This window comes from Sinohyriopsis cumingii, chromosome 5, assembly GCF_028554795.1.
Source record: "Sinohyriopsis cumingii isolate HCF-2022 chromosome 5, ASM2855479v2, whole genome shotgun sequence".
Classification (NCBI taxonomy): domain Eukaryota; kingdom Metazoa; phylum Mollusca; class Bivalvia; order Unionida; family Unionidae; genus Sinohyriopsis; species Sinohyriopsis cumingii.
Genome location: NC_142965.1, coordinates 93365264 through 93392731, shown reverse-complemented (window position 1 = coordinate 93392731; position 27468 = coordinate 93365264). Strand labels below are relative to the sequence as shown.

Below are 27468 nucleotides of genomic sequence, written 5' to 3'. Positions count from 1 at the left end.
GGAAATGTTAACTGAAATATGTTAACTGAAATATAAGATTGTACTTTGGCTACCAAATTTGGTATGTTGGAGCTTCTGAAGAACAGCAAAAATGGTTTCAATATTCAGCATATGAAAGGAAGAAATAGACTTGCCTAGTATTCCTGGAAATTCTTTTTAGTTCAGATGAGCATCAATCTCATAAGGGACTCTTTGTTACAAACATTTTGCTTAACCACCTTTTTAAAAAAATACTGAATTGTGAAATAAATGACAGAGTATATCACAATGAACAAAATATTGTATAATGTGAGTAAAATATTGTCATTGGCATGAGCCACAGGTTATAGGAAAACATTTGTTCTATATTGACTCTATGAATTTCCTGGCTTATTTGAGTGTCTGTAATTTTCTCAGCAGATTTTCCATTTTTGACTTGCCTTTTTTTTTAGGTTTGCCAGAGTCCTTGATATATTCAGAATCTGAGCCTCTTTATGATTCCAATCAGTTTCAATTGGTTAAAAGAAAAAGGAGGTCGACAGATGATAGCCCCCCACAGGGCACACATGGAGGTTGGACAAGGGCAGCAGTGGGGTGAGTTTTAATAAATCTTTAGTTACTTCCTTTGAAAATGTGTACTATTGTCAACCCATAACGATGCGTGCAGTTTTGAAACAAGCAAATATTGATTCATGTTCAGGTGAAATTCTAAGGTCTTTTCAGATTTCTGGGTCACCCATTGAAACCAGCCTTGTACAGACTGGCTGGCTTAGCATGTCCTTGGGTGAGGTACTTGTCTTCCATTTTCCTTGACACAGTGTAGCCAAAAATCTCTTAAATTTTTTTTCCACCTTTTAATTCATCTAAAATTACATGCTGTTGTGCTTAGTAGATCTTGTCAAATACATAGTTTTACTCAGCCCACAATTAATTTTATGAAAATTCTCTACTTTCATTACTCACTCGTGTTCATACTTGAATAGGGGTAAATTTAACATATATTTTGCATATTGCATCATATAATGATTTTTTTTGTAAAGTGAAACAAGTGTTCTGCTGAAATTGATTTGTTCCTGGAAGGAGTATTTATGCCTGACATTTTGGTAATGATATCATTCTTACATTCTAAAATATACCATAAATATATGACTTCTCGGGAACAGTGATATCTCTAAATTGCATCCATTTTTTGCTTTGATTTCTTGATAAAGAAGATTGTTTTGTTGCCAGGAGGAGTTGCATAGTAGCTCTTAAATTTTGGTTTGACTGGTTTTATTTAGGTTATATCAATCGATGGAGACCACATTTATTATTAAAGTAATATTATTGTTTGACATTACTTGCAGCTTATATTTCCTCTTTCAGGGTGTTGAACAAAGTTAGCAGGTACAGAGGTATCAATAGGGAAAAAAGTGAGCTCGATGCTGCTGCATGGTTTACACAGCCAGGTAATTTTCACCCCACACGTTTGAAGCATGCATTTGCATTACTTTTATGCCTCAAAAGGCAATGTCTTTTCTGCCTAAAAATGGACTTGGAAAGTACTAGAAAAAACATGATACTGAATGGCAGGTGCATAACTTAACCTGGTGTAATAGAGTTGCTGCCAGAGTACTTATTTCTAAATTGTATGTGCAGGTGGGGAGAAATAATCCTCGAGTGTTGAGGCTGATTTCCGTAATATAAAATATGTGGACATCCAGTAGTTCACAACTCACTTCACTTCTGGCCCAGATTGTGTTTTTTGGTAGCATGCATGTGTAAACCTGCCATCTTCATAGAACTTAATGGAAGTCTTAACTGAAATTACTCATAAATTATGGACTGCTGGAATAATAGGAAACAGTTCAGAAATATGATCATTCTTCCAGATCCTTATATTGACTTTGTCTGGGTTTTGGTCTGAATCCAGGTTTCATATTAGATTCAGTGGTGTTGGTCAGGGAACCAGACTGACATTAGAGGAATACATCAGATGCTTTGATTTTCTAATATTTTTCAGTCACAATACCTGCTGACTAGATAATTGAATTTGCCTTTGGAAAATTTGAACTTGCCCCAAACACAATATCCAACATAAATAAAACAAACAGGATAAAGTAAATTATGGGATTTTTAAAGGAAATTCCTTTTTTATTGTGTTTGGAAATGCTAGCAGGCTCACTTCATCAACTACAACAGCAATAAATGACAGCTAGACAGTTAGTGATTTATTTATACTTGCAACTGAAGTACTTAAAATTATCGTTTGCTCACCTTAAAATCAGTGATGTGCATTAAAATGCTTTACAAGACAGCTTTTTAAATTGAGAACACTTTTATCAAATTTAATTGTTTACCTTGAAGTAAACATGTATCGTTCTCATATAATCATCATGTATACAACATAGATGCCGCTTACAGGTGCTACATTTTTGATACAGCCAGTTATGCCTTGAATAAAATCCTCTTGGTGTTAAATCCTTAGAGATGAGTGCCTTTTATTTCCAAACACATGTGTCAAAGAAATCAAAAGAGTTGCATTATTAACAAGTAACACCTTAAAATTGGTGACGTGGATCAAAACAATCGTTGACAAGCTGATTGCTTAGAGTCGACAAGCTCACTAACCACCCTAAGCTAGGTTAGTACCTGGAAGTCAGCAATCCCAGGTACATACAATTATTAGAATTAAAATTAAATTTTAAATTAAAATATAAATAAGTATTCCTTATTTGTCAAAACTAACTTTAGATAATAAATATTCACACTATTACATCAGCAAGTGCGAGACTGACCTTGGCATTGACTATAGGATTTAAAAGAAATGATGTAGGAAAGAAACAGGAAACAAAGCATGTGATACATATGAACACTAAATAAAGGTGCTGATATATGTACTGTGTGAGATAAAAGTTGCAGAACATGAAGCATTATGAACAGAACCCTTTCTTTCTCTCTAAATTTCCTATGGGCACAGACCTTAAAAGCTTCAGCTTGCATGAGCCAAATTTGAGCTTATCCCAGGAATTGGGCAAGAGGATTTGTAACCCCTGAGATTAATCAGTTATTCTGTACCCACCTAAATCCAGTTTGTGAATTGTAAAATCTTGGATTTGTAATCCCCTGAGATTAATCAGTTATTCTATGCCCACCTAAATCCAATTTATGAATAGAAAAATCTTGGACAATATTCTTTTGTACAACCCATTTATAATCATGGCAGCCATCTTGAAAATGTTATTATTATAAATCTTGAACAAAAAATCATGTTGACATGGAGTTTTTTCCAGAAGACATCTTATGTGTAGTTGGTCCTAAACGAAAATAGTTCCACTCAGACATTCGATATGGCTAGCTGATTGGCTATCTTGAAAACCTTGTTTTTGCTACTTTTCTTGAATGGCTGGTCCTATTTTTGTGATATCTAGTTGGTCCTAAATGTAAATGGTGCCCAGCATACATCCAATATGACTGTGATTGTATTGAAAATCTAATTCTCCAGAATGGATGGTAATATTGACATGGGGTTTTCACCGAAAGTCTTGCAATAGTGTCTTGATTATCCTAAATGAAAACATTGCTGATCTTTTTTGTCCAGTAAGGCTGCTACAGGAGCTGTCTTGAAAATCTTTTCGCCCAAGAATATCAGAGATGGTTTTGACACTCAGCAGTTAAAATAAAGAAATAGTCCTGGAAATTCTTTTAGGACTGTAGAGTGTCAGCTTTTTCAAGGGACTCTTGTTTAGTTATTTTCTTTTTCAGTGGATCCAGCAGATGCCCCTGATTACTACAGCATTGTGAAGAATCCTATGGATTTTGGTACCATCAGGAAAAAGCTTGAGGTAAACAGCCTACTTCAATTCTTGTACCACCTGTCGACCATTTACTATTCCTGCATTGTTAGTTCATTATGCAGGGTTGCATCTAGGATGCGTGATTTTGACAGTCCTACCGAAATTAACATTTTGCACAAATTTTTTAATCTGAGCATGCAGTATCATGCAAGAAACAAGGATCAGGTGCAAATTTTGAAGTTGAGTCAAGGTGACTATGTGGCTTGTGTGCTGCACTTGTAATCCAAAGGGTGTGGGGTTTGGATCCTACTATTGTGCCAGCCTGGGTCAGCAACTGTGGTGCATCTTTGGCCAAGTCACTTTATTGCAGTAAAGCACCAAACCAAAAAAACAACAAATTTTCATGAATTTTGTGCTTTGTTTCCAAAAAATGTATAAAATTACCTGTGTTACTCCTGTACAGTGTTGCTATCATGGACTGTCATTTTCAGTTTAAGAGGATAGGTAGCAGAGGATGAACTGCCAATTAAGTTTCTTTATAAAATTTTTTATATGTATGTAATCACATTAGGCAGATCGTGATTAGACATATTTGTTTCATTAAATATATTGCATTGCTGATTCAGCTAATGTAAGCATTCCTATGGTACCAATAGTCCCCCTTTCTTCAAATATAATGGGTAACAGTGACTTTTTGTAATATATACAGTATTAATCTGTGCGTAGAATTAAAAGTATGCTTTTGATGGAATTTGCAGACCTGCCAACCCTACTTAAAAGATCAGGAGAATCCCGATTTATGGACCTATCTCCCAGTTTTCCCGATTTTTAAGAAATAATCCAGATTTTTCAACTCCCTAAGAAAAAGAACCCTTATATTTCTTTACAAAAACATTATTTTCCATTCCACTGTTTCTCTTTCTGGTTTTTCTGTGTCTGGTATATTTCTTAGTACTTCATCATATCCAGCTTGATTTCTGGTCTTCATCCGCCAATACAAAAAGATTCTCTCACATTTGTGGTTCTCTTTATCCAACCCCATCAGCAGATCTCAGCATCATAATTGGAAAAGTTTCTCAGCAAGAAGTGAAAAAAAGAAGTAAAGCAAGAAACTGATGACTTTTCACCAGCCAAGAAAAAGATATGGGATGAAAAATAAAGGAGTGATTTGGAGAAACCGTTTGCTTTCATTCATCCATCAACTTGCGGGGCCCATCAAGCATTCTGCCACTGGTGATTGGCTCTTTCCACACTCAATTCTGTGTCAGAATTGTAGATTTGTAAAGCTGAAACTCTATGCAGGTCATCGGTGTTGATTCCTTCCATTCGGTTAGAGAAAAGGCACATCGGCTATGCTTGCAAGCATATATAGGTCATCCTTTAGTGGGTTGCTCTCAAGAAAAAGAGTATGGATCTGGCCAACTGTTGTTTCCAACCCTAGGGAGAGTAACGTCATCAATACTTTCAATACTGCACAGCAACAGCAATGCTGAGTGAGCATTCTCATTGGTCAGAAAAAACAGAACCAGCTTGTCAGCATCATCCCTGGAAGCTAATCTTGTTAGAAAATTTGGCACCCAAGGACAAGTAAATGATGAACTTTTGCAGAATGCAAATCTGCAATGTACAGTGGACTGAAATAACAAAAGCAAACATCTTTATCAGGATATACACCTTACTCCTGATGTTTTACCCTGCCTCCTGATTTGTAATGGTGATTTGGGGGCAAATTCCTGATTTTGATTATTTCAATGTTGGAAGGTCTGAGTTTGCTAGATATAAAAATCATAATTAGTCAAATGTTTCAGACAAGCTCTTCAATGGTGGATCCCAATAGAGTTTTGGGATAGAGTCAAAGCATACACAACCTTCTTTTTGCATTTTTTATTCAGAGAAAAGCAGAGAAATTTGGCATTTTGTGCAAAATGACCAGACACCTTGCCAAATAAAATTGGGATATGTCCCTGATATTGCCATTCATCATTTTAGAGGTACTTGGCATGATGTTTGTTGATTACAAATTTTATATTAGGATGTATTAACAGTATGTAGCAAAGATGTAATTATCAGCTCACTCCTACAGTATAGTCCATTGACCTAGTGGTTAGAGCATCCGCCTCAGATGCAGGAGGTTGTGGGTTCGATCCCTGGCTGAGTCATACCAAAGACTTACAAAAATGGTACTAACAGCTGCCCTGCTTGGCGCTCAGCATTAAGAGGTTAGAAATAGGACTGGTTGGCCTGGTGTCAGGATAATGTGACTGGGTTGGACATCATGTTATGTGTCTGTGGCATGATGCCCCAGTGCCAGACATCACTATACTATAAACTGCCATACTGCATACATCATAGTGATATGACTGAAAAATTGTTGAAGCTACATTAAAAATTAAAATCACACACACACTCTACAGTCTAGAGCTGTTGTATTATCCCAGGTATTGGAATCAATGTTCACACATATAAACAGGCTGACAGCATCTAAATCATTTTTTCTTCCACCATCAACAGTTTGGAATAGCACCTACCCATACTGGTGAAAGCTGAATATAATGTACGTAATTTATACTCATGGTTAAGTTTTCTCATCTAGCAGCACCCGTACCTGGAATTGTGCCTTTGGTTAGGGGATGAATTATGGTGGGTACTATACCATACCCTCATCACAAAAGTTGGTCACTATGATCCACATTTCATGCTTAACTTTGAGTTACTTCACAGGCTATGTTCATGCTAGAATCATCTGATTAGATGATTGTATGCATCTCTATTAATACCACACCCTAACAAAACAAGAAAGTTTGACCTACATTCACCATTTTAATTGCTTTATGTTTTTGCATTTATCTCATGACCTTATTTTGACCAACCAGTCAATTTTAAAAATTTTTTTTTTAGCGTGAAACTGGTAGTTTATTTTGTGAGGCCTAATAGACATGAATTTGCATTGACAAGCTTACATTTGTCAGTTGTCAGTGTGAGGAGCTCTTGGGCCTCTTGTTTTAAAATTATACATCGGTTATTGCACCATTGTTTGCATGTGCAAGAATGCACAGGTTGTAGAGCAACAGTTGAATGTTTATATTTACATTTTAGGAGGGAAAATTTGTAGATTTTATAGTTTGCTAATGAATGTTTATATTTACATTTAAATATGGAAAGTATGTAGATTTTGAAGCTTGCTAATGAGTGTTTATATTTTCATTTCAGGAGGGAAAGTATGTAGATTTTGAAGCTTGCTATTGAGTGTTTATATTTTCATTTCAGGAGGGAAAGTTTGTTGGTTTTGAAGTTTGCTAATGAATGTTTATATTTACATTTAAATATGGAAAGTATATAGATTTTGAAGCTCGCTAATGAGTGTTTGTTTTCATTTCAGGAGGGAAAGTATGTAGATTTTGAAGTTTTTCACCATGACATGATGCTGGTGAGAGACAATTGTCATCTATACAACCCTAGTAATAGCATTGTGCGCAGGGATTGCGATGAGGTCTTCAGCTTCTACCTGCAGGAGTACAACAGACTGTTAGAAAAATGGCAGAAGGTTAAGACTAATTTTAAGATTTAATACTTTCAAACATGATGGTAGCAAAGGAAGTATGACTTACTCTTGCTAATCTGTTATGCATCACCGTATTCCAAAATACTGTTAAATCACTAGATTTGATTTTAATTGCTGGCTTTCTTTTATTCCTCCCAAATAATTATGTTAATGTGATATATATATATATATATATATATATATATATATATATATATATATATATATATATATATATATATATATATATATTCCAATTAATAAGACTGAAATAACTGTAGTTTTCCACTCATAAAAGTTCAGTACATTCCTTCAGTTATTTTCATTGTGTTTAATGTATTTAAAATAGTATTAGTTTTTTTTTTTCTTTCTTGAAAGATAATTTCACTGTTACAAACCACAGATAATGCAGCTGAGAATCATTCCAATGATGACTAGCCATGCTAATACAGAGTGAGAAACCTGGTTGACTGTCTAGGTCCCAGTGCTTACTATGAGTTGAAAGCTTTCTCATTGTTTCTGAGGAATGACCTCAAGTTCATTCATTTATCTACTTCATAGGTGGAAAATGTAATTCCCAAAAACTTAACATTTGCATACAGATAGTATTATAGGTGGAATATGTAATCCCACCAAGTTTAAATTTGCATACAGATGGGACTATTGGTGGAATATGTAAGTTCCAACAAGTATAAATTTTGCATACAGATGGTACTATTGGTGGAATATGTAAGTCCCAACAAGTATAAACTTTGCATACAGATGGTACTATTGGTGGAATATGGAAGTCCCAAAAATGTTAAATTTGCATACAGATAGCACTACTTGGTTTAAAAAGAGACATGAGAAACCACTGAAAACTGAAATAACTTGTAATATTTGGTGTAATACTTATATAATTGGAAATTCTGAATTTTTAAATGCATATATTTTTCTTAACTACCGTGTATTAAACTTGTTTATGAATCAGATCCAACTGCAAAATGTGAATATTTAGATCTGCTATCACCTAATGTGCCAGCAGATCTGGTGTATAAAATATGTAGTAATCAGTAGAAAAAATATCATAGACCCTAATCTGACTGTAGATCTGTTTGTGGACAGTTGGATGACCTGTAGGAGAGTATAAACAGCAGATTAATTTCACTCTTAGTTCAGTATTATTTGCACATTTTAGTATATCGGGTGTACTGTGGTCCCCTCTGTCTGTCTGCCCATCTGGCAATAACTCCTCTCCTAAATCACTGGGTGGAGATTCACCAAAAGTTGGTATTAGGTGTCTGTTTGGTAAGCATCTGCCAAAGGAGTACTAGTCTTAGCTCCCATCACTGGATAGGGGTCAGATGTCAAATATTCAAAGATATACATTAGAGTGAATTTTTAAAAGGCTGATATCCAAATTTTTTTTTGCAATTTCAGCAGAAGGTCAAAATTATATATCCAGCTTTGGAGTCATGACATTTCAATCACTTTGCTATCCTTGTTCATGTTTATATGTCTGTCCACATTCTAAATGAACCTTATTGTTAAAGGCTTTTTTTAGCTCTCAAACCACAAGTGAGCTTTTGGTAGGGTCCTTCCATTGTGCATTGTCCTTCATGCATTGTCCTTTATGTATTGTTGTTCACAAAATGCTATTTTCCTCTTCTTGGAACTGCTTGACAAGTTTATAAATGCTTTTAAAAGGTGCATTCTAGCATCAAGACTGTTCAAATATGTTTGGTGAGTTATGATTCATCATCCAACATGGCTACTGTTACTAAAAATAGAACAGCATTTAATCAACATCCACTAAAAGACTGCTTGAATTTTATCAGAATTGATAAAAGCGTCCTGGCGTGCAGCTATTTCATATTTGTTTGAATGATGCTGATCTGCCAACAAATTTGATCACTCTTCCTAAAAGAAAAGATAACAATTTAGCCAAATTTGACAGTAATCCATAGATGGCTTTTACATTTGTAGAGATGATTCCAGTCCTCCATCAAATGTGGCTACTATTCATAAAAAAAACAGAAAATCCTTGGTACGACTTCTTTTCAGATACCATTAAAGGGAATTTTATTAGATTTGACAGAATAAATCTTGGCATAGATGGTCTCCATTGTTTTAGAAATGTTAACAATCAGCCATCATATATGGCTGCCACTAAAAATAGGAAATCCTTTAAATGATATCTTCACAAAAATGCCTACTGAATTTGACCAAATTTCATATAAAGCATTGAGGTGCAGAGGGCTTTCAATATTATACAAATGAATGCAATCCACAATTAAATACATCCACCAAAGAATGATAATTCAGCTGTGAATGATTCCAATGATGACTAGCCATGCTAATACAGAGTGAGAAACCTGGTTGACTGCCTAGGTCCCAGTGCTTGCTATGAGTTGAAAGCTTTCTCATCATTTCTGAGGAATTGCCTTTGGTTCATTCATTTATCTACTTGATAGGTAGAAAATGTAATCCCCAAAAACTTAACATTTCTTAAGTGAATTTTATATAAGAGAGTACTACACTGCTGCCTCATTTTAGTTTGCTTGTGTTACTTGTGAACCGACTTTTAACATGGTAGGTAGGTGTGGATCACATTTTATGTTACCAAAAAACAACCCACCTAAATAGGCCCCTATTTGCTGATTGTGAAGAAAACTGATCAAAACTGAAAAATGAAACCTTGATGTCTTTCTTTTTATCAAATTGTTGCCAACTTGCCATCATACATGGCTGACACTACCAAAAATAAAGCTACGTTAAAAATCCAAATCACACACACACACACACACACACACCAAATGTAGAAAATCCTTTAAATGATTTCTTATCAAAAGAGGTTCAAATGAATAAGCATTGAGGCACAGAGGGGTTTCAGTTTGATACAAATGAATGCAATCCACAATTAAATACATCCACCAAAGAATGATAATTCAGCTGAGAACCATTCCAATGATGACTAGCCATGCTAATACAGAGCAAGAAACCTGGTTGACTGTCAAGGTCCCAGTGCTTGCTATGAGTTGAAAGCTTTCTCATCATTTCTGAGGAATTGCCTATGATTCATTCATTTGTCTACTTGATAGGTGGAAAATGTAAGCCCCAAAAACTTAACATTTCTGAAATGAAGTTCGTGTACAGAGAGTATTACACTGCTGCCTCATTTTAGTTTGCCTGTGTTACTTGTGAACCGACTTAAAGCATGGTAGGCATGTGTGGATGCCATTTTTACTTACCAAAATCAACCCACCTAAATAAGCCACTATTTGCTGATAGTTATTGTTGTTGTATGGTTTAGCACCATTTATCAGCACAAGATAGGCTACACATGGCAGCCAGTATAATTGGTGGAGGAAGAACCCTGGAAAACCCCGGGAAGAACCACCGTCCCACGAGAAGCTACTGGCAGGCTTTCTCACGTACCCATGTTATCCGAGCCTGAGACTCGAACTTACGCAGACAGAGGTGAGATGGCAGTGATCCATAATGGTGAGTGCTTTAGACCACTCGGCCACTCGGGGCTCCTGCTGATAGTGAAGAATTTTTTTATATCAAAACAGGAAAATGAAACCTTTATATATTTTTTTATTATTTAAATATAGCCAATCTGCATGGTTTTTTGTTGTTGTTGAAATGTTGTCAACTTGCTATCATATATTGCTGCCACTTCTGAATCCTTTAAATGATATCTTCTCAAAAAATGTTCAGCAGTATTTGACCATATTTGACAAAAAGCATCAAGGCAGGGAGGGCTTTTAATTTGATACAAATGAATACAATCCACAATTAAATACATCCACCAAAGAATGATAATTCAGCTGAGAACCATTCCAATGATGACTAGCCATGCTAATACAGAGTGAGAAACCTGGTTGACTGTCTAGGTCCCAGAGCTTACTATGAGTTGAAAGCTTTCTCATTGTTTCTGAGGAATTGACATCTGGTTCATTCATTCAGCTACTAGATAGGTGGAAAATGTAAGCTCAAAACATTAAAATATCTGAAATGAATTGTGTGCAGATAGTTCTGTTGTTTGAAAAGGGCTTGAGAAATTAATGATTATTGAAATAAGTAACTTTTTAGTATAATATTTACAAGATATGAAATGTGGGTTTTTGTGTGTATATATAGATCTTAAACTAAAAATAACTACACTACTATTCCCACACCTTAGTAATGAGTATATTGTGATACCCTCGAACATTCTGACTCTATCCCAGTTATTTTGTCAGTTCCTAATTCTGCTGGGTGGACATTCAACAAACTTGGCATCAGTTGTCCATTTAGAAGTTCTCTGCAAAAGGAGTATGATTCTTGGCTCTTTTCTCATTTTTATTTTATCATGATTTTATGGTGTAAGTATTTACCTCCAGGCCTTTCAGATTTGTTTAACTATTCAATGAGTAACTGTCTGTTATCCAGTATGTACACTGTTACTAAACAAAGAAAAACCTTTAAACAGCATCCTCTCCACTGCTCAACCGAGTTTGACCAAATTTGATTTTAAAAAATATCCACGCATGAAGGTTTTTAAATTTGTTCAGATGATGCTGATCAACCATTAATTATGGCTATTATTGCTAAAAATAAAAACCCTTTAAATTACTTCATTTTTAAAAAATGCTTAAGAGAGTTCAACCAAATTTAACAGAATCCTGGTAGATATGTCTTCCACTCTGAGCAAGTGATGTTGATTAGCTGTCAACTATGGCTGCAGTTAGTATGAATAGAAAATCCTTTAATCAGCTACTGAATAAAAATAAAATACAGTTGCAGTTAATACCAATAAAAAAAAACACTTTAAAGAATTTGGTTAAATATGATACTATACTTAAAATTGGGATAAAGTGAAATCAGTTTCCCATAAAAATGTCCACCATTTCTATATTAAAAAAAACACACTTTGAATAATGACTTACAATAAGGGGGACTCGAGTGGTCTAAAGCGCTCTCCGTTCTGGATCACTGTCATCTCACCTCTGTCTGTGTGGGTTCGAGTCTCTGATTTGGCCAATGTGGGTATGTGAGAAAGTTTGCCAGTAGCAACTCGAGGGTTGGGGGTTCTTCCTCCACCAATAATACTGGCTGCCACATATAGCCTATCGTGTGCTGAAAAATGGCGTTAAACCCTACAACAACAACAATGACTTACAATAAAACCAGTCTTGAGAAACCACTCATTCCATCAACAAAAAGTGTCTACACAGGTGGTCTTAATACATGTTTGTGCCAAGGACCAGTTTTCAGAATTGAAATTAAACATTGTTTGAGAAGGAAAAATCCCACAATCACTGTGCATGTATTCTTGATTCAAAGTTAATGTTCAGATATTGAATGCATTCATCTGAAAATAATTTAATATAGCAAGATAGATATACATCAATCATTAAACATTCACATTCATATTTAAAGATCACATGTACACGTATTAGATTATGAATTGCAAAATTAAGTTAGGTAATATTTACTTATCCTGTCCATGAGTTAATTGCACTTTAAGTTGCATTTTTTTCTCCAGTGTTAGAATTTTTTTCTTTTATGTTAGAGGTTCTGCCATTATTATAAAGTTATGAATGTTATAAGTGATGGATTGTAATAATGACTGCAGGAGTTTTGATCAGTCTTTACTTTATAAGTGGTCGTGGTTCCATAGGATTAAACCAGGGTCAGTGGTGCTTATATCTTCTTCTGATAAATCGTTATCATTGGCCTTGTTCATCAGGTGTTTGCTCACCACACTGCTTTTATATAATAAAATCCACATGTGCATCACCACTGTGGTTGTAATTGACAGGTTGTTGCTCATAGCAGAGGTCATTCAAGACGGGTTTGATTGCATCAGTAGACCTTTACTGTTACTGTGTAGAAATATGTTGTTGTTGTTATGGGGAATCACTTGCGTAAGGCACCATGACTGGTCCCACTAATTCAGTCTGTCAGCCATACACTCAACTGTATGATACATGTGACAGGTAAAGGGTTCAATTCAAAATGAGGAACATAACAGGCTCTTAGTTGTGTAACATCTTGACATATCAACATCACTTTAATATTTGAATTGGCCATGAACACATTTTTGACACAGTTAGCACAGAAATGCAGCCTGAATTCAAACCTGAAAGTTAACATAGTTTATGTTCATATCGGATTTGTTTTCAAGTTTTCAGTTTTCAGCTTTTCATATTCTAGACTTGTATTGGATCACCAGTCCAGTTTTCACACTTTAGCTTTTCCATATTTCAGACTTGTGTTGGATAACCAGTCCAGCTTGTTTTCACATTTGAGCTTTTTCCTATTTCTAACTTGTACTGGGTCACCAGTCAGCTTATTTTCACCTTTGAGCTTTTCAATATTTTAGACTCATTTTGGACATTTGAGCTTGTTTTCACATTTGAGCTTTTTCATTTTTCAGACTCATATTGGGTCACCAGTACAGAAGAAGCAGAGGATAGATAAGAGCCCTGTCCGGCCATGACAGACCAGCTTCTGAACGAAAACCACACATTTCATTATCATTAGTGCCATATAGAGTTTCAAATTGTTTGTTTCTTTGTTTGGTATTTAATGGAACATCAACACTTGAAAGGTTATATTGTGCCATGGAGGTTGGAATAAATTGCCTTGTCCTGGAACACAACATGGCAGCCAACCCAGCCTGATCTTGGCAGGACTCAGTCCCATGCCCATCTGGTCACAAGTCAGGCACAGGAACTAGTGATGCACAGCAGCTCTTCCTGTCCGATTTTCTTGAGAGCTGTATTTACTCAAATAATAATCCTCCATCAACTGCCAATATTGTCAACCCTAATTATTGTATAATGTTGGTCAGGAATAACACTGTTCTTTCTACTAGTGATTTGAAGCAAACCATGTAGATCCTGCTTTTCCAGTGCAAATTGCAGTGGCTTGTCGGTGCCTTTCTAGTTTGCACTTCAATTCACATTAAGTAATATAAAGCTATTATGTAAAATGTACATCAATCTGCTTGTATTACAATCAAAAGTATTGTTAGAATTCAATTTTTATGCAGCCACCAAAAAGTAAAATCATATATTTTTAATCCATCCATCTTTTATGTTTCAACACAGTAATTTTTCTTTTACACTATCTATCTTTACTAAACTTTGAGAATGGCTTAGACTTTGAGGATGGAATAGACCTTGAGGATGGAATAGACCTATTGATTGTTTAGGTCAAAAGGTTAGAGGTCAGGGTCGCTGATGGAAAGAAGAAAAACAGTTTCAGCACATTGCATCATAGACCTGAACCAAGCATTGTGGATGGCTTACTTATGTTGTATAAGCCTATTCATTTGTGGTTGAAAAGGTCAAATATATTGTACAAGCCTATTCATTTGTGGTTGAAAAGGTCAAATATATTGTACAAGCCTATTCATTTGTGGTTGAAAAGGTCAAATATATTGTACAGGCCTATTCATTTGTGGTTGAAAAGGTCAAATATATTGTACAAGCTTATTCATTTGTGGTTGAAAAGGTCAAATATATTGTACAAGCCTATTCATTAGTGGTTGGTTGAAAAGGTCAAATATATTGTTTAAGCCTATTTATTTGTGGTTGAAAAGGTCAGATATATTGTACAAGCCTATTAATTAGAGGTTGAAAAGGTCAAAGGTTAAGATATTTATGGCTCTAAGAAAATGGGGTTTTGCACAAGACATTTTGTTTTTGAGCATGTTCCTTGATAAAACGTTTTGAATGATTTTCACTTATGGTGAGGAAGAAACCTATAGATTTCAGGGTGAAATGGTCAAAAGTCCAGGTAATTCCAATTCCAAAATATTGGTTTCTTTTTAGTAACTTTAATTCAAGACTGCATCCCTTGACCAACTTTGGTCAAGGTTGTTAGGCCTGTTGGTCAGTAACCTCCAGCCATGCCCTGCTAGTACTTACTTTAGAGGACTATGAAACATGGGGCTGGCATAAAATGTACAGTTCATTGTACTCTGTTTGGAAGCTTGGTAGAAAGCTTGTTTGTGATTTTTATACTGAATATTAGCAGACCAGTTGGATTGTTATATATAAGGATAATGATACATTTAAGAGTTCATATTAGGAACAAATCAAATTAAAAAAATAAAAATAAAGCTCTTGCAGATCAAGGTGCAATAATAATCACTGATCAACTAGAACAGAAGGGATGGACAAAGTCTGTGAAATGTAACTAGGTCACATGTTCTAAAACCTTTACAGTTTTGTCATCAAAATTTGGCTTTCTTGTTGAGGTGTCCAAATTAGAAATATTTGGAAGTTTCAGTGGTTCTAACTGGATATCATTTGAAGTTAGTCATACTTTCAGACCTGTACCTGATCTTAAACTTCATGCTTAAGTTTTTCAAGAAAACTGGACCATGGATGATGATTATTTGATTTTTTGTGGTCACAATGTTCTAAAGATAAGAAACATTAACAAATGGATGCAGGTTAGGATTTAGGTTATGTGGAGCACTTGTTCTGTTTCATTGTCTCTGTCTCTCATCAGATTGCTAATATATTGAAGCAATACATGCCATCATGAACAGCAATGAACTTGTCAAAAACTAGCTAAAATTTAGCTGTAATTGAACCAGTCTTGTTCGTGGAAAGTGAAGAAAGACCAGTCTTGTTTGTGGAAAGTGAAAAAAGACCAGTCTTATTTATGGAAAGTGAAGCTGCTTCAAGATGCTTTAAAATGTTTACATTATAATAATTTGGTGTAAGAAACTTCAGAAAAGAATGTTTAAAGCAAGTTATTACTTAAAAGAAATACCTTTTAAGGAATTTTCTTTCATACAGATTTCCTTAAATAATACTGGTAGAAGATGAAATTTAAAAAAAAAATTGTTACCAGTTAAGTTTTATGATTACAAAAACTAGTTCATAATATTCATGAAAAAGGAATTCAACGATGATCATCTTTGTATTACAGAATGAATCTAATTCCATGACGATCGTCTTTGTGTTACAAAATGAACCCACTTTCATGATGATCAACTTTGTATTTAAAAAAAATAATCTATCATTCCACACACAATCTCCTTAGCATATATATACACACACACACACACACACCATGTAGGTTCACTCATAAGTGGAGTCCATCTTCAGATTGCATAGACCCAGAAATGCCATTGCATAAAACACTGGTAGAGCTTGGTATGAGAAGTTTGTTAGTAGTAAAGAAGAGAGCAAATAATAAACCTTGATCTGTCAGTGCATTATGTGACAGCAGATCAGGGTCTGTGTTTGTAGTTGGACTCAACTTGTAAGCAAGAATATACAGTATTCTTATGGTCCTCAGTCAGTGTCCTTGTTTATGCAGCAAAAATGGCAGTAATATTACGTGTATCATGTATGATAATGTTGAATCTCATTGTTTCCTCTTAAATATTTGATGCTTATTGGGTATTACTATTTTAATGTCCTTCTCCACTCCCACCCCAGGACTGGAGGTATGGGGGAAATACAATGATTTCTGTCTGTCCCACTGTCACTCTATCTATCTTTCCATTGATAGAATATGTGTTTTTGCAAAACTTTAGCTACTTTTGTTCTTTTCTTCTCAGAACTCAGATATTTCTTTCCGATTGGTTGGGCAGAAGCCTACTGATTTTGGGGCTGCATGGTCCAAGACAAAGGAAATTCAACTAAAATTGTCATTTTTGGTTCCACATGTCCCTTTTCCTTACGTTTGCTGAACCCAGTTTTTTTACAACTTCATTCTTTAGATTCCAGTTGAGTTTGTGATTGATAGATCAAAGACCAAAGATACCTTAAGTTAAATTGCAAAATTATTGTAATTTAACATTTGTAATAGCCAAGGTTGGTTGAGGGGATCAGCTGTCTTCTGAATTGATAATATAAAATAGTTAGAACAAGTGCAAAGAGGTATGATATGGGACAGTTAATATCTCATTTGGTAGAGTACTTAACATACTTGCTTATAATTCCAGCTGCGAACTTAGTAACCCAAATTTGCCATCGCATAATGTAGTAAGGTCAGTATGTTGGGAGCAATCCGTAGAACATAAAAAGAAACCATGACCTGCCAGCATGCCATAAGACCGCAGACAAGGTCTATATAGTTTGCAGTGGAACTAGACTTATAAGTGAGTACATAAAATATTTAGTTCCTATAGCTCTTCTTCACTAGAATTGAGACATTTGGATCCCCTTCCTGAATGGAGGCACCTGCACAGTCCCAGATACTGGAAAAATTATTACTCTTGTGCAAAACCATAAAAATTGACACCAGCAGTATAATGAATCCACTATATTCTGCTGATTAAATGCAGCTTAGTTGCATTGCTTTAATATGATATACCTTTGTCCTCGCCTGTCTTGATTGGTTAAAAACATAATGTGCATATGTAAAACTAGGCAATAAATTTAGTAACATGAGGAGAAATTCAGGTATTTCTTGTATTTTATCCCAGGAACAAACTTGAAACTGTAACTAATGAGTAAGCTAATAATTTGATCAGTGAACTTAAAATGAATATACTTTGGTCAGTTGAGTCTGAAATCTGGAAAGTGTAAGGTTTTGTGCATGGAATGAAATGTTACGTAGTCAGCTTAGATGTTTACAGATGATTGTCTACATGTTCTGTTTAAAGTTTTGGGTATAAAATGTTTCTACATCTAATTGATGTTTGACATGGGAGACTTGATTGTGCCACATTTCAGGAGTTTGGTCTAGTTGTTTGTTTTTATAGTAGTCTCTGTGGAGTTGGTGGGAGAACGAGACAGATTGTACACTGGTTACCTTGGATACTTTTAATCATTCCATGTTGTTTCTGCAAAATTCTTGCACAAACAAACTATTCCTTTTACTTCACACCATCATCTGAAAATTTTGTCCAACAGATGAAAACATTGAAAAGGAAGGGGGACAGTCAGCTTCTTGTCATTACTTACAATCGACACAAATATCAAAAATCAATATTGAGATGCTTTGCCATGCTTGAAAAAAACCAACAAACCAATAGTTATATTTAGGACATCCCATCATTTAGGACATCATGTCATGTTAATCTGAGTATTACTTAAGGCAGGATAGGTAATTATCACTGCCAAGTGAATTATAAGAAATGTCAAGATTATGTTGACTTCAGAAATCTAGGAAGAAGTCATTAATCCCCATATGGTTTGGGAATTGCAGTTTCTAAAACTGAACTGTAAGTCATTAAAACTGAACTATACCTTAACAAATGTTTTGTTGAACCTAATGTTGCTTTCACCGACTCGGATCACATTTCTAAACTTCCCAACCATTGTTTTAACAGCAGTACATGATAATTCATTACACCTTCCTGACAATTTTTCTTTCATTTATAGAAACTATACAGACCACCTTACTGGATTTACACCAGGTCTGATAATCACAAGTAAAAAAAAACTATTTTTCTTGCAGACTTTTAAAAAACACAAGGAGAATGCATGTTTTTTAATGTATCTGGTACAAATTACCAAAATATTTGCTGAAATATCCCCCGAATGCTTCCTTTGAGGATGTTCCATCAGAGAAGGTCATTGACGTTTTAAAACTGGTTTATATTAAAAAAGTCTCGCTTGTATTTTAAGGATTTTACCCTTTTGCCATTATCTTAACTTTGTATGCCTTTTTTATATACCTAAACTTGCTTAGTTTGTATTGCCAGGATTATGATGATATGCTGCTAAACCCTGGGCACATACACATACAAACACACATAAACATACACACAAACACACATAGACATACACACTTATTCCAATTTAGCTAATGCCCAATGAAAATGGTTTGGATCACTCTGGGTTTTCATCTTGAAATTTATATTTACATAATCCTTGTCTTTTCTGGGAGGGTTATTGAGACCTTTTCTGTCATGCATGGGGAGAGACACTGTTCATGAAACCTTTCTTTAATATATATTGCAGGCTGCAATATACTTCAGATTTTTTTTACCACTTTGTGAGCTATTTTATCAAGTCCAGTGTTGAAAAACAATACTGGCAAATAAAACAAATGGTAGGATATTTGTTGAGATTTCTTTTCACCCAAAAATTTATACTATTTTCCTTTTTTTTGTCCTTGTTTATTGTCATTTGTAGAAGCTTTCTCCTTTTAGTACTGGAAGATATTACAAATCTTTTATTTTTTGTATGTATATGAAAAACCTGCGATCTACAATGAAAACAACCCAGAACAATATCTAAAAATCATCTCCCTTTGTGTGCTGTGGTTGAAGCAAAATATTGCTAAACAAATTTGGAAACGGAAGTTGTGCACAATTCTTCAAGTATGTCTTGTAATCTTGGATTATTTTTAATTCTTCATTTCTTGATTTTCCATATGTTAAGGTCTATAAAGCCATTTCATTTTTGTGTGTTTTTATTAGGATGAGATTGTGAAGTTTTTCCCACTATGTTATCTCAATTTAGTAATCCATGAGCTTTGAGTTATTAATCTGAGATGTCAGTTTTTGATCCAAGATCTTGGTTCACTAATCTGAGATCTGAGTTATGGATTAGAAAAGTGAGGTCTATAAAGCCACTTCATTTATGTGTGTTTTGTTTAAGATGAGTTTATGAAGTTTTTCCCACTGTGTTGTCTCAATTTAGTAATCCATGAGCTTTGAGTTACTAATCTGAGATGTCAGTTTTTGATTCAAGATCTTGATTTACTAATCTGAGATCTGAGTTATGGATTAGAAAAGCGAGGTCTCGGAATAGTAAACCAAGATCTGAGATTAGAATAAATATGAAGTTAGTCCCTTCAGAGCTTCTGTATAAATTGGATCATGTCTCAAACTTAAGTCAAAAACTAATTCATCAACATTCATAAATGGTGTCTTAAAGTCCAATGAGGACTTGCTCCTCAGAATGTTTTTTATTTAGACTTGATGATTATGATGTCATCATTATTCATTGCAAAAAAACAGTCATACTTTTGGACAGTCATATTTTAAAAATTTAGTGAAGCAGTCTGGCAAAAATGACTGCTTTTTTATTTTTGATTAAGTAGTTGTTGAAGTTTTACATTTTACAATCATGATACAAGTATTTTTTCATTTTAGTTATTGTTGTTACAGGGTTTAATGCCATTTCTCAGCACAAGATAGGTTTTACATGGCAGCCAGTATAAATGGTGGAGGAAGAACCCGGGAAAATCCCGGAAAGAACCAATGACCCATGAGAAGCTACCATCAAGCTTTCTCACATACCCACATTGGCCGAGCCTGAGACTCGAACCCAGACAGACAGGTGAGATGGCAGTGATCCATAACGGTGAGCGCTTTAGACCACTCGGCCACTCAAGGCCCCTTCATTTTAGTTCATGCTTACCCAATTATATATTGTACCAGAACATGTATAATTTTTAGTTCAGATTTGCTCCAACTTTAGTACAGGTGTTATTCTTTCATGGGTAACTGGTCTCCTTTCAAGCTAATTATTTTCAGAAGTCCTTTTCTTTTCTTTCTGTAGACTGTGCATTAGTATTTCATCTTACAACAGGGCTTTCTTCCACTCTTTTTAAAAATTAATTATTAAAGAACAACAAACTGACATACTACCTTGAAAATATGTGAGACATAATTAATGGGTTTTTCTTGTAAAGTGTGATGGTGAAGCTTTTCTTCAGATTAAGTTCCCAAATGAGTCTTGGAAGATGTTGCTTGAATCTTTATTTTCTTACTTTGGGTCTAGGATTTACATTTTGTGAAGTCATTATGTGCTGCACACCATCCATTCAGTGTGTGGGACTGATTTAATGTCTGTAGTAAAGATCCTGGGACACTTGTTCAGTTTGATATGTTCAGGAGATAAGCTTTCACATCTTTTGTCTTGTGTTTTGAGGCTATAGAGTATTGAAACAATTGGGAGAAACATAATGACCAAACATGCCTAGTTGGTGACATATCAGTTAATTATCCCACAGACAATCAAACTAGTCACCTTAGAATAGACTTTAGCTGTCAACTTCTTTATTGATTGATTATCAAAGAAACAAGCTGTAAACTAGACATGGCGACCACTTAAGTTTATGGTGTTTATTTGACAGTATAATGAATAAAGAAATCAAAGACAAGTTGATGTAATGATATTTAAAAACAGATGTCTGGTTGCACAGAGTAACCTTTGACCTACCAAACATATCTGGCAAATAGCACATTCAGGTATTTAAGGATCACTTATATATATATATATATATATATATATATATATATATATATAAAGGCTTTGTAGGTCAATCACTGCTACAAGCATCTGTACAATTCGGAGAGAGGCCAGTATAAATTAATTCGAAGAGCGTGGGATGAATTGTTGACAGAAATAAAGCAATGAGATTAAACACTTTAAAGTCAACAGTTTTGTATTAATAGAGAAAATGGTATGCATGAAGTATTGTAACCTTGAATGAGCTAATTCGTCACAATATTATTGATATACTTATATATTGGTTGGAATCGGTGAGACTATAAATAACCAAATGCATACTATGTGACTTTCGTCAGGACAGAAATGGTATTAACGGCTGCCTCGCTTGGCGCTCAGCATTAAGAGGTTAGTGTTAGGACTGGTCGGCCTGGTGTCAGGATAATGTGACTGGATGGGACATCATGCTACATGTCTGCAGCATGATGCCCCAGTGCTAGACATCACTATAAACTGCCACATTGCAGACATTGTAGCGATATGACTGAAAATTTTTTAAAGCTACATTAAAAATCCAAATCACATCACACATATCCTCAGGACTGTGGTGTTGAATAAGCTGTCACTGTTTTAATAGCAAACTATGGAAAGTTATAAAAAAATTTATAGATTGGACTTTGGGAAAGTACTGTTTAGATATTTATTAGGTTAAACCAATCTGGTGAGAGTAATTTGCTCAATCTTTATGTGCATAGAATACACCAGGAAAACAAATTTTTGCATAATTAGACTCCACTACCGAGTTAATTGTATGTGATTTTGCATTTGTCGGTGGAAAGTGTTTTGGTATACAGTCGAATAGTGGTTACCCATGGAAAATGGCAGAACTGGTCTTTGTACACAGATGATCCCTGTACACAGGTTCACCTTTTTAAAATTGACTTTAGAACAAATACCATGCAACGAATACGATTATTATTATTTAATATTATTGCATTATCAAGGTTGTTGTATGTGCACTTTTCAGCAGATCATAAAATTATGTGTATGTATTCTCTCCCAGATTTATGTTCTTCACAAGATTACTCATATCTGCTCACTTGAATCCATCCTATAAATGAAATTATGACCCTTGGCCCTGATGAAAAGGGATATAGTTCTTCTCTCTTCTCAGAGATGAACTTTTTTCTGACATAGCCTTAATTCATGGGTGAATAGTTGAAGATATTAAACTATACCTGTCACACAGGCACAAAAGGCAACTTCCATTTCAGCTGTGAACACTTACTTTACCCACCATCCAGTAAACAAATTACTTTTACCCTATACCTTAATGATAAATCTGCTTCGCTTTCAAATTTAACATATTGACTCCTTTGATTCGCACTAATGATTTGACTGGAGTACTAGTATAAGTAAGATAAAAAATGTTTATACATCAGTTCAAATGAAATTCCTTTATCTAAGCACTGCCTTTTTCATGAAGCAAAAGTTTAGTTTGCATAGACAGTGTGGTCATGGTAGATGCACAGCAGTGACTGCATAAGGCAAGGAGAAACCGCTGTTTGGTTGCTTAGGAAACACTTGGCTACTGACCACAGAAGGTATCTGACTGTTACATGCATGGCATTTGTATATGAAATTTGCCTGGGGGAAATTAAAATGACCATCGTGAACAGGTAACCACTGAATAAAGGTGACCATTAGGACAGGTTTTACTGTATAGTATAATCTAGACTTACCATTTTGTTGTACTTTACAGTACATGTATTTTCATTAAGTTTGGCAATCTGTTCAGACATATTTTTCATTCTCAGAATCATCTCAACAAATAATCATTATGACTGGGTACACTCTATGAGTACATTTAATTCACTGATGTATCTGGATATAAAGTTTAAGCATGGGTTTGGAGGATGTACTTAAAGCAGAAACCAGAGCATGAATGACCCAAGTACATGCTCACCATGCATTGGAGAATACTCAAGTTAAATGTTGTGTTATTAAATGTTAAGGCATTACAAATAAACACAAGTCTAGTAATATAGTTAGCAATAATGTAAACTTGTATTCATTTGCTATTTATTTTTGCAGAATTTAGATTGGGGAAGAGGGCATTTGATATGTAAATTTCTGAAGTGTTGCGATCTAAGTAAATAATGGTATTCTTTGTAATTGATTAAAACTTGTGCAATATTAATTTTTAACAGTTATGCAAATAGAGAATAGTTGTGTGTTTGCCTTTTTTGATCATCAACATGTACTTTTTTGCTTGTATTGAAAAAGCTGAGTAAATAATAGTCTACCAAATTTTCTTGAACAATTTTTGTGTTAGACAATAATAATGTAATGTACAGTCTTATAGTATTAGGGTAGAAGTTTTAAGTAACATTGTAGATAGTGTTAAAGAGAACTGATTCCCAACAATGCTTAAAAATGTTTAATCTTGCTGTAATTTAAAAAAATTTAATCATGCTTTCAAATTTAGAGTCATAAATCATGAATCTGCATGTGTTTCTGTTTCCTTAAAAAGAATCTTATTGATAGTTCTGAAATTTACCATTAATACTGCCTGTGCTCACTTGAACAAGAAAATTTTTCTAATGTATTAAAATTGTATGATTTATAACTGAATACTCAGACTTTAAAAAATCAACGATCAGCAAAATCAAAACAACAGCAGATTATTTTAGCTGAGGTATTACATACATACTGTAGTTTTGTAAAGTTTCTGGATGCAGATTCCACATGATGGCCTTTATTAAACAGAACTGTTAAAATTCAACCAAAGTCAGATCCAATAGCATTATGTTAAAATTTACCCAAGGTCAGATCCAACAGCCATTCTTTTCATAGTATCCAGTAGCCATTCATTACACAGCATTATGTTATAATTTACTCTTGGTCAGACCCAATAACCATTCATTACACAGCATTGTTAAAATTCATCCAAGGTCAGACCCAATAGCCATTCACTACACAGCGTTATGTTAAAATTTACCCAAGGTTAGATCCAACAGCCATTCTTTTCATAGCATCCAGTAGCTATTCATTATACAGCATTATGTTAAAATTTACCCTTGGTCAGACCCAATAACCATTCATTACACAGCATTGTTAAAATTCATCCAAGGTCAGACCCAATAGCCATTCACTACACAGCATTATGCTAAAATTCATCCAAAGTCAGACCAAATAGCCATTCATTACACACCATTATGCTAAAATTCATGCAAGGTCAGACCCAATAGCCTGCCTGATTACTACAGTGTATAAGAGTTGCTTTGAGGTTGATTGACACGTCAAAACTATAGTTGTCAGCTTCTAGTCCTCGACTAATCTTTGCCATTGTTTGAAAGAAAGTTTGCATGCTCCGTCATTCCATGAGATGGGATGATCTAGCATTTGAATTGTGTGGGTGTGGACATGTCTGAACAGATCTGGTTAAAAAGTGTCTGACATTTCTCTACTAGTCACCACTTACCCAATTCATTGCAGCCAATCAGTAAAGATAATATTGTACAATAATTTTGTGGACTTATCTGGACCAATCAGAATCACATACAGTGGTATGTTCACATGTTATAATATCAAAAATATGAAATTGTACACACATTAGACAAAGTATGCTGACTATGTGATAAGTGGAATATATCATAACATGATCTTCCCACTGTACCACTCCTGTATTTGGATTTTCCCTTTCTCTTTATACTGCTGTTGTTTCCAGGGTTATGTCCATGAAGGGGACAATGGGGTCACAAGAAAGGTCAATATTTGGTAATTTTTTTAGATCAAATATTTATATAAAAAGAACTAAATTCACTTACTGGTTGGAATCTTGTAAATTCTGGCATATCCCTTTCTCGTATACCAGTGTTACCCCAGGGTTATGTTCCTTGAGTAGGTCCATGCAGTCAGAAGAGACACTTTGTGGTGGTGGTTGTTGTTATTATTATTATTAATTAAATCCATTTCCAATTTAAAACATATTTGGAATAAAACATCACATTGTTATCCCTATATACAGCTCATATTATTTGGCTTTTTCAATGGATGGGGTCATTGGATTCAAATGTATTTACTTTATTAGGTTACTAATTCTTTGTTATTTACTTCCTGTAGCATTCCTGACTTTGGATCAGGCCTCTTTTTGCAGCCATGGGGTAATGCTCTTTGATAACTTGTCTCAAGGGCATCATCATCATGTGCTCTTAAAATGCTATTCTTGTTTGTCATGCCTTCAACATTTTAATTTAGAAGTATCAAGAGAGTCAGATCAAGTTTTTTGAAATTCCATAGAAGGTTAGTTGAAGGCCACATCTCAAGAGTACTCAGTGAAACTAGGAACACATTAGTGTTAGAAGAATTTTGACCGTAGTTAGCTATTTTAGCCTTCCATTGTCTTTGGATAAAGGGAACACAACGTTTGGCAACACTTGCAGTATTAATAATGTATGTGGTTAAGTTATGAGAGACACGTTTGAACCAGTGCTAAAATTATAATTGATATTCTACAATAATAATGCAGATTTGTTTTATTCATTCTATTTTTTAATTACAAGTTGTGTAAACTGAGCATTGATCTGTGCATATCCATGTTCATCTATTTGTGTTTATTTCTCATAATGATCAGAACATCTGTCATTTCCATCAAGTCATGAAAGAACCTGAAAGTAGTTGTAGAAATACACCTCAAATTGAATTGTTTGGTGATTTGCCTCTGGTGAAGTGCACCATAGTTGACAATCGCAAAAGTCAAGAGTATTTCAGTTGTTACTTTGACTCCATCCATATTGTTCCATGTGAACAAAAGTAGCTCAAAATAAAGTTCTCAGGTGACAAATTACATCTGAGGATACTTTCTTGACTAGATGGAGAAGGTTGAGGGTGTTCTGATTGACTCATCTTGTGCATTTGTTAATCCTGATGTTCATAATTATTAATCCTTGATACAACCCAAAACTTGATGAGATCAAGACATTTTTATTGAATCAAATTGTTAATTTTAAACATACTGTAAATTTTGTTAGTTAAATGTTTATTTAAATTGTAAATACTGTTACATTTTTTATCTGCATGTTTGAAGTAATGTATATATGTACATACCTTTTTGTACAGTTTACCATTTTAAAGAATAAATTAAAACTTTAAAAGCTTTATAATTCTTTCTTTTAATTTATATTTCATGAAGGAAAGCTACATTTTTGTTGCTGAAATATATTAAACACATAAGCAGTTTCTAGACTCATAATTTACTATTCAAACTTTTCTAGTGTCAGGAAAGAAGTATTTATTTAATGATCAATATGTGTTAGGAATGTAATCCATACCCCTGTGACGAGTCATTGTGTCACTGACTTGTTGTTTGTTAAATCTGGATGGTAGATGTTATGACCCAAGTAGTTGGCAAGCTACTTTTTTTTATTGTATAAACTGCTAATAGTAAACAATATTGAACAGAATTCAATTTGCATTAGATCTGAGGACGTATGAGATATTTTCTGTTGTGTGCAGTTTTACAGTCCTCCGAGCATATCAATTGTTTATATAACTGTTTAGATAATGGGATAGGTTTTCAGTGGGACTGCTTGTACTAGGAAGTGCCAAGCTCCATCTCTTGTTAATCCACTATTTCCCTGATCAGTCACCAGGTAGGTTACATACATACCAACTATCTGCCGTTATAATGTGTTTTGATATAATGTGACTCAGGATATAAAATGGTACCTTTATTGACCCCAAGACCAAAATCAGAGCAGTGTATAATTATGGGTTGAATGGAAATAATGGAAAGCTTAGTATGGAGTCTTTAGTTCCTTTTTGAAGTGTTATTGTTTAACAAATTTTGATTATTCCTGCTACATAGTAGTTTAGTATATAATGCTGTTCTTAGTACATCAGTTTGCTACATAATGTAGTCGGAGGTTTTTGACCCAGACTAATGTGTTATAACAAGGAAGAGTTGTAGTAATATATGGGATGAAAAAGATTTCTCTAAGTGCCATTGGTTCAGAGATGGCCGAATGCTGCATAGCATACA

General features: G+C 34.5%; 1 protein-coding gene and 4 non-coding genes across 5 annotated transcripts in view; all 5 read left to right on the top strand.

The window, feature by feature from the left end:
- Positions 1-26590, top strand: part of LOC149799777 (uncharacterized) — a 109088-nt gene extending 82498 nt beyond the window's left edge. Inside the window, exons 21-25 of the mRNA XM_089959163.1 lie at positions 432-573; positions 1345-1427; positions 3724-3803; positions 7135-7299; positions 13703-26590. Coding sequence (XP_089815289.1) covers positions 432-573; positions 1345-1427; positions 3724-3803; positions 7135-7299; positions 13703-13765 — 533 coding nt within the window. The 3' untranslated portion in view covers positions 13766-26590. The remainder of the gene's footprint in view (positions 1-431; positions 574-1344; positions 1428-3723; positions 3804-7134; positions 7300-13702) is intronic.
- On the top strand, positions 7719-7824 carry LOC149799781 (small nucleolar RNA U6-53/MBII-28). The gene has a single exon (XR_016421405.1). It is a non-coding gene; the product is annotated as a small nucleolar RNA U6-53/MBII-28 (small nucleolar RNA).
- Positions 9611-9716, top strand: LOC149799780 (small nucleolar RNA U6-53/MBII-28). The gene has a single exon (XR_016421404.1). It is a non-coding gene; the product is annotated as a small nucleolar RNA U6-53/MBII-28 (small nucleolar RNA).
- LOC149799779 (small nucleolar RNA U6-53/MBII-28) lies at positions 10238-10343 on the top strand. Its single transcript, XR_016421403.1, has one exon. It is a non-coding gene; the product is annotated as a small nucleolar RNA U6-53/MBII-28 (small nucleolar RNA).
- Positions 11119-11224, top strand: LOC149799778 (small nucleolar RNA U6-53/MBII-28). Its single transcript, XR_016421406.1, has one exon. It is a non-coding gene; the product is annotated as a small nucleolar RNA U6-53/MBII-28 (small nucleolar RNA).
- Positions 26591-27468: the final 878 nt, after the last annotated feature.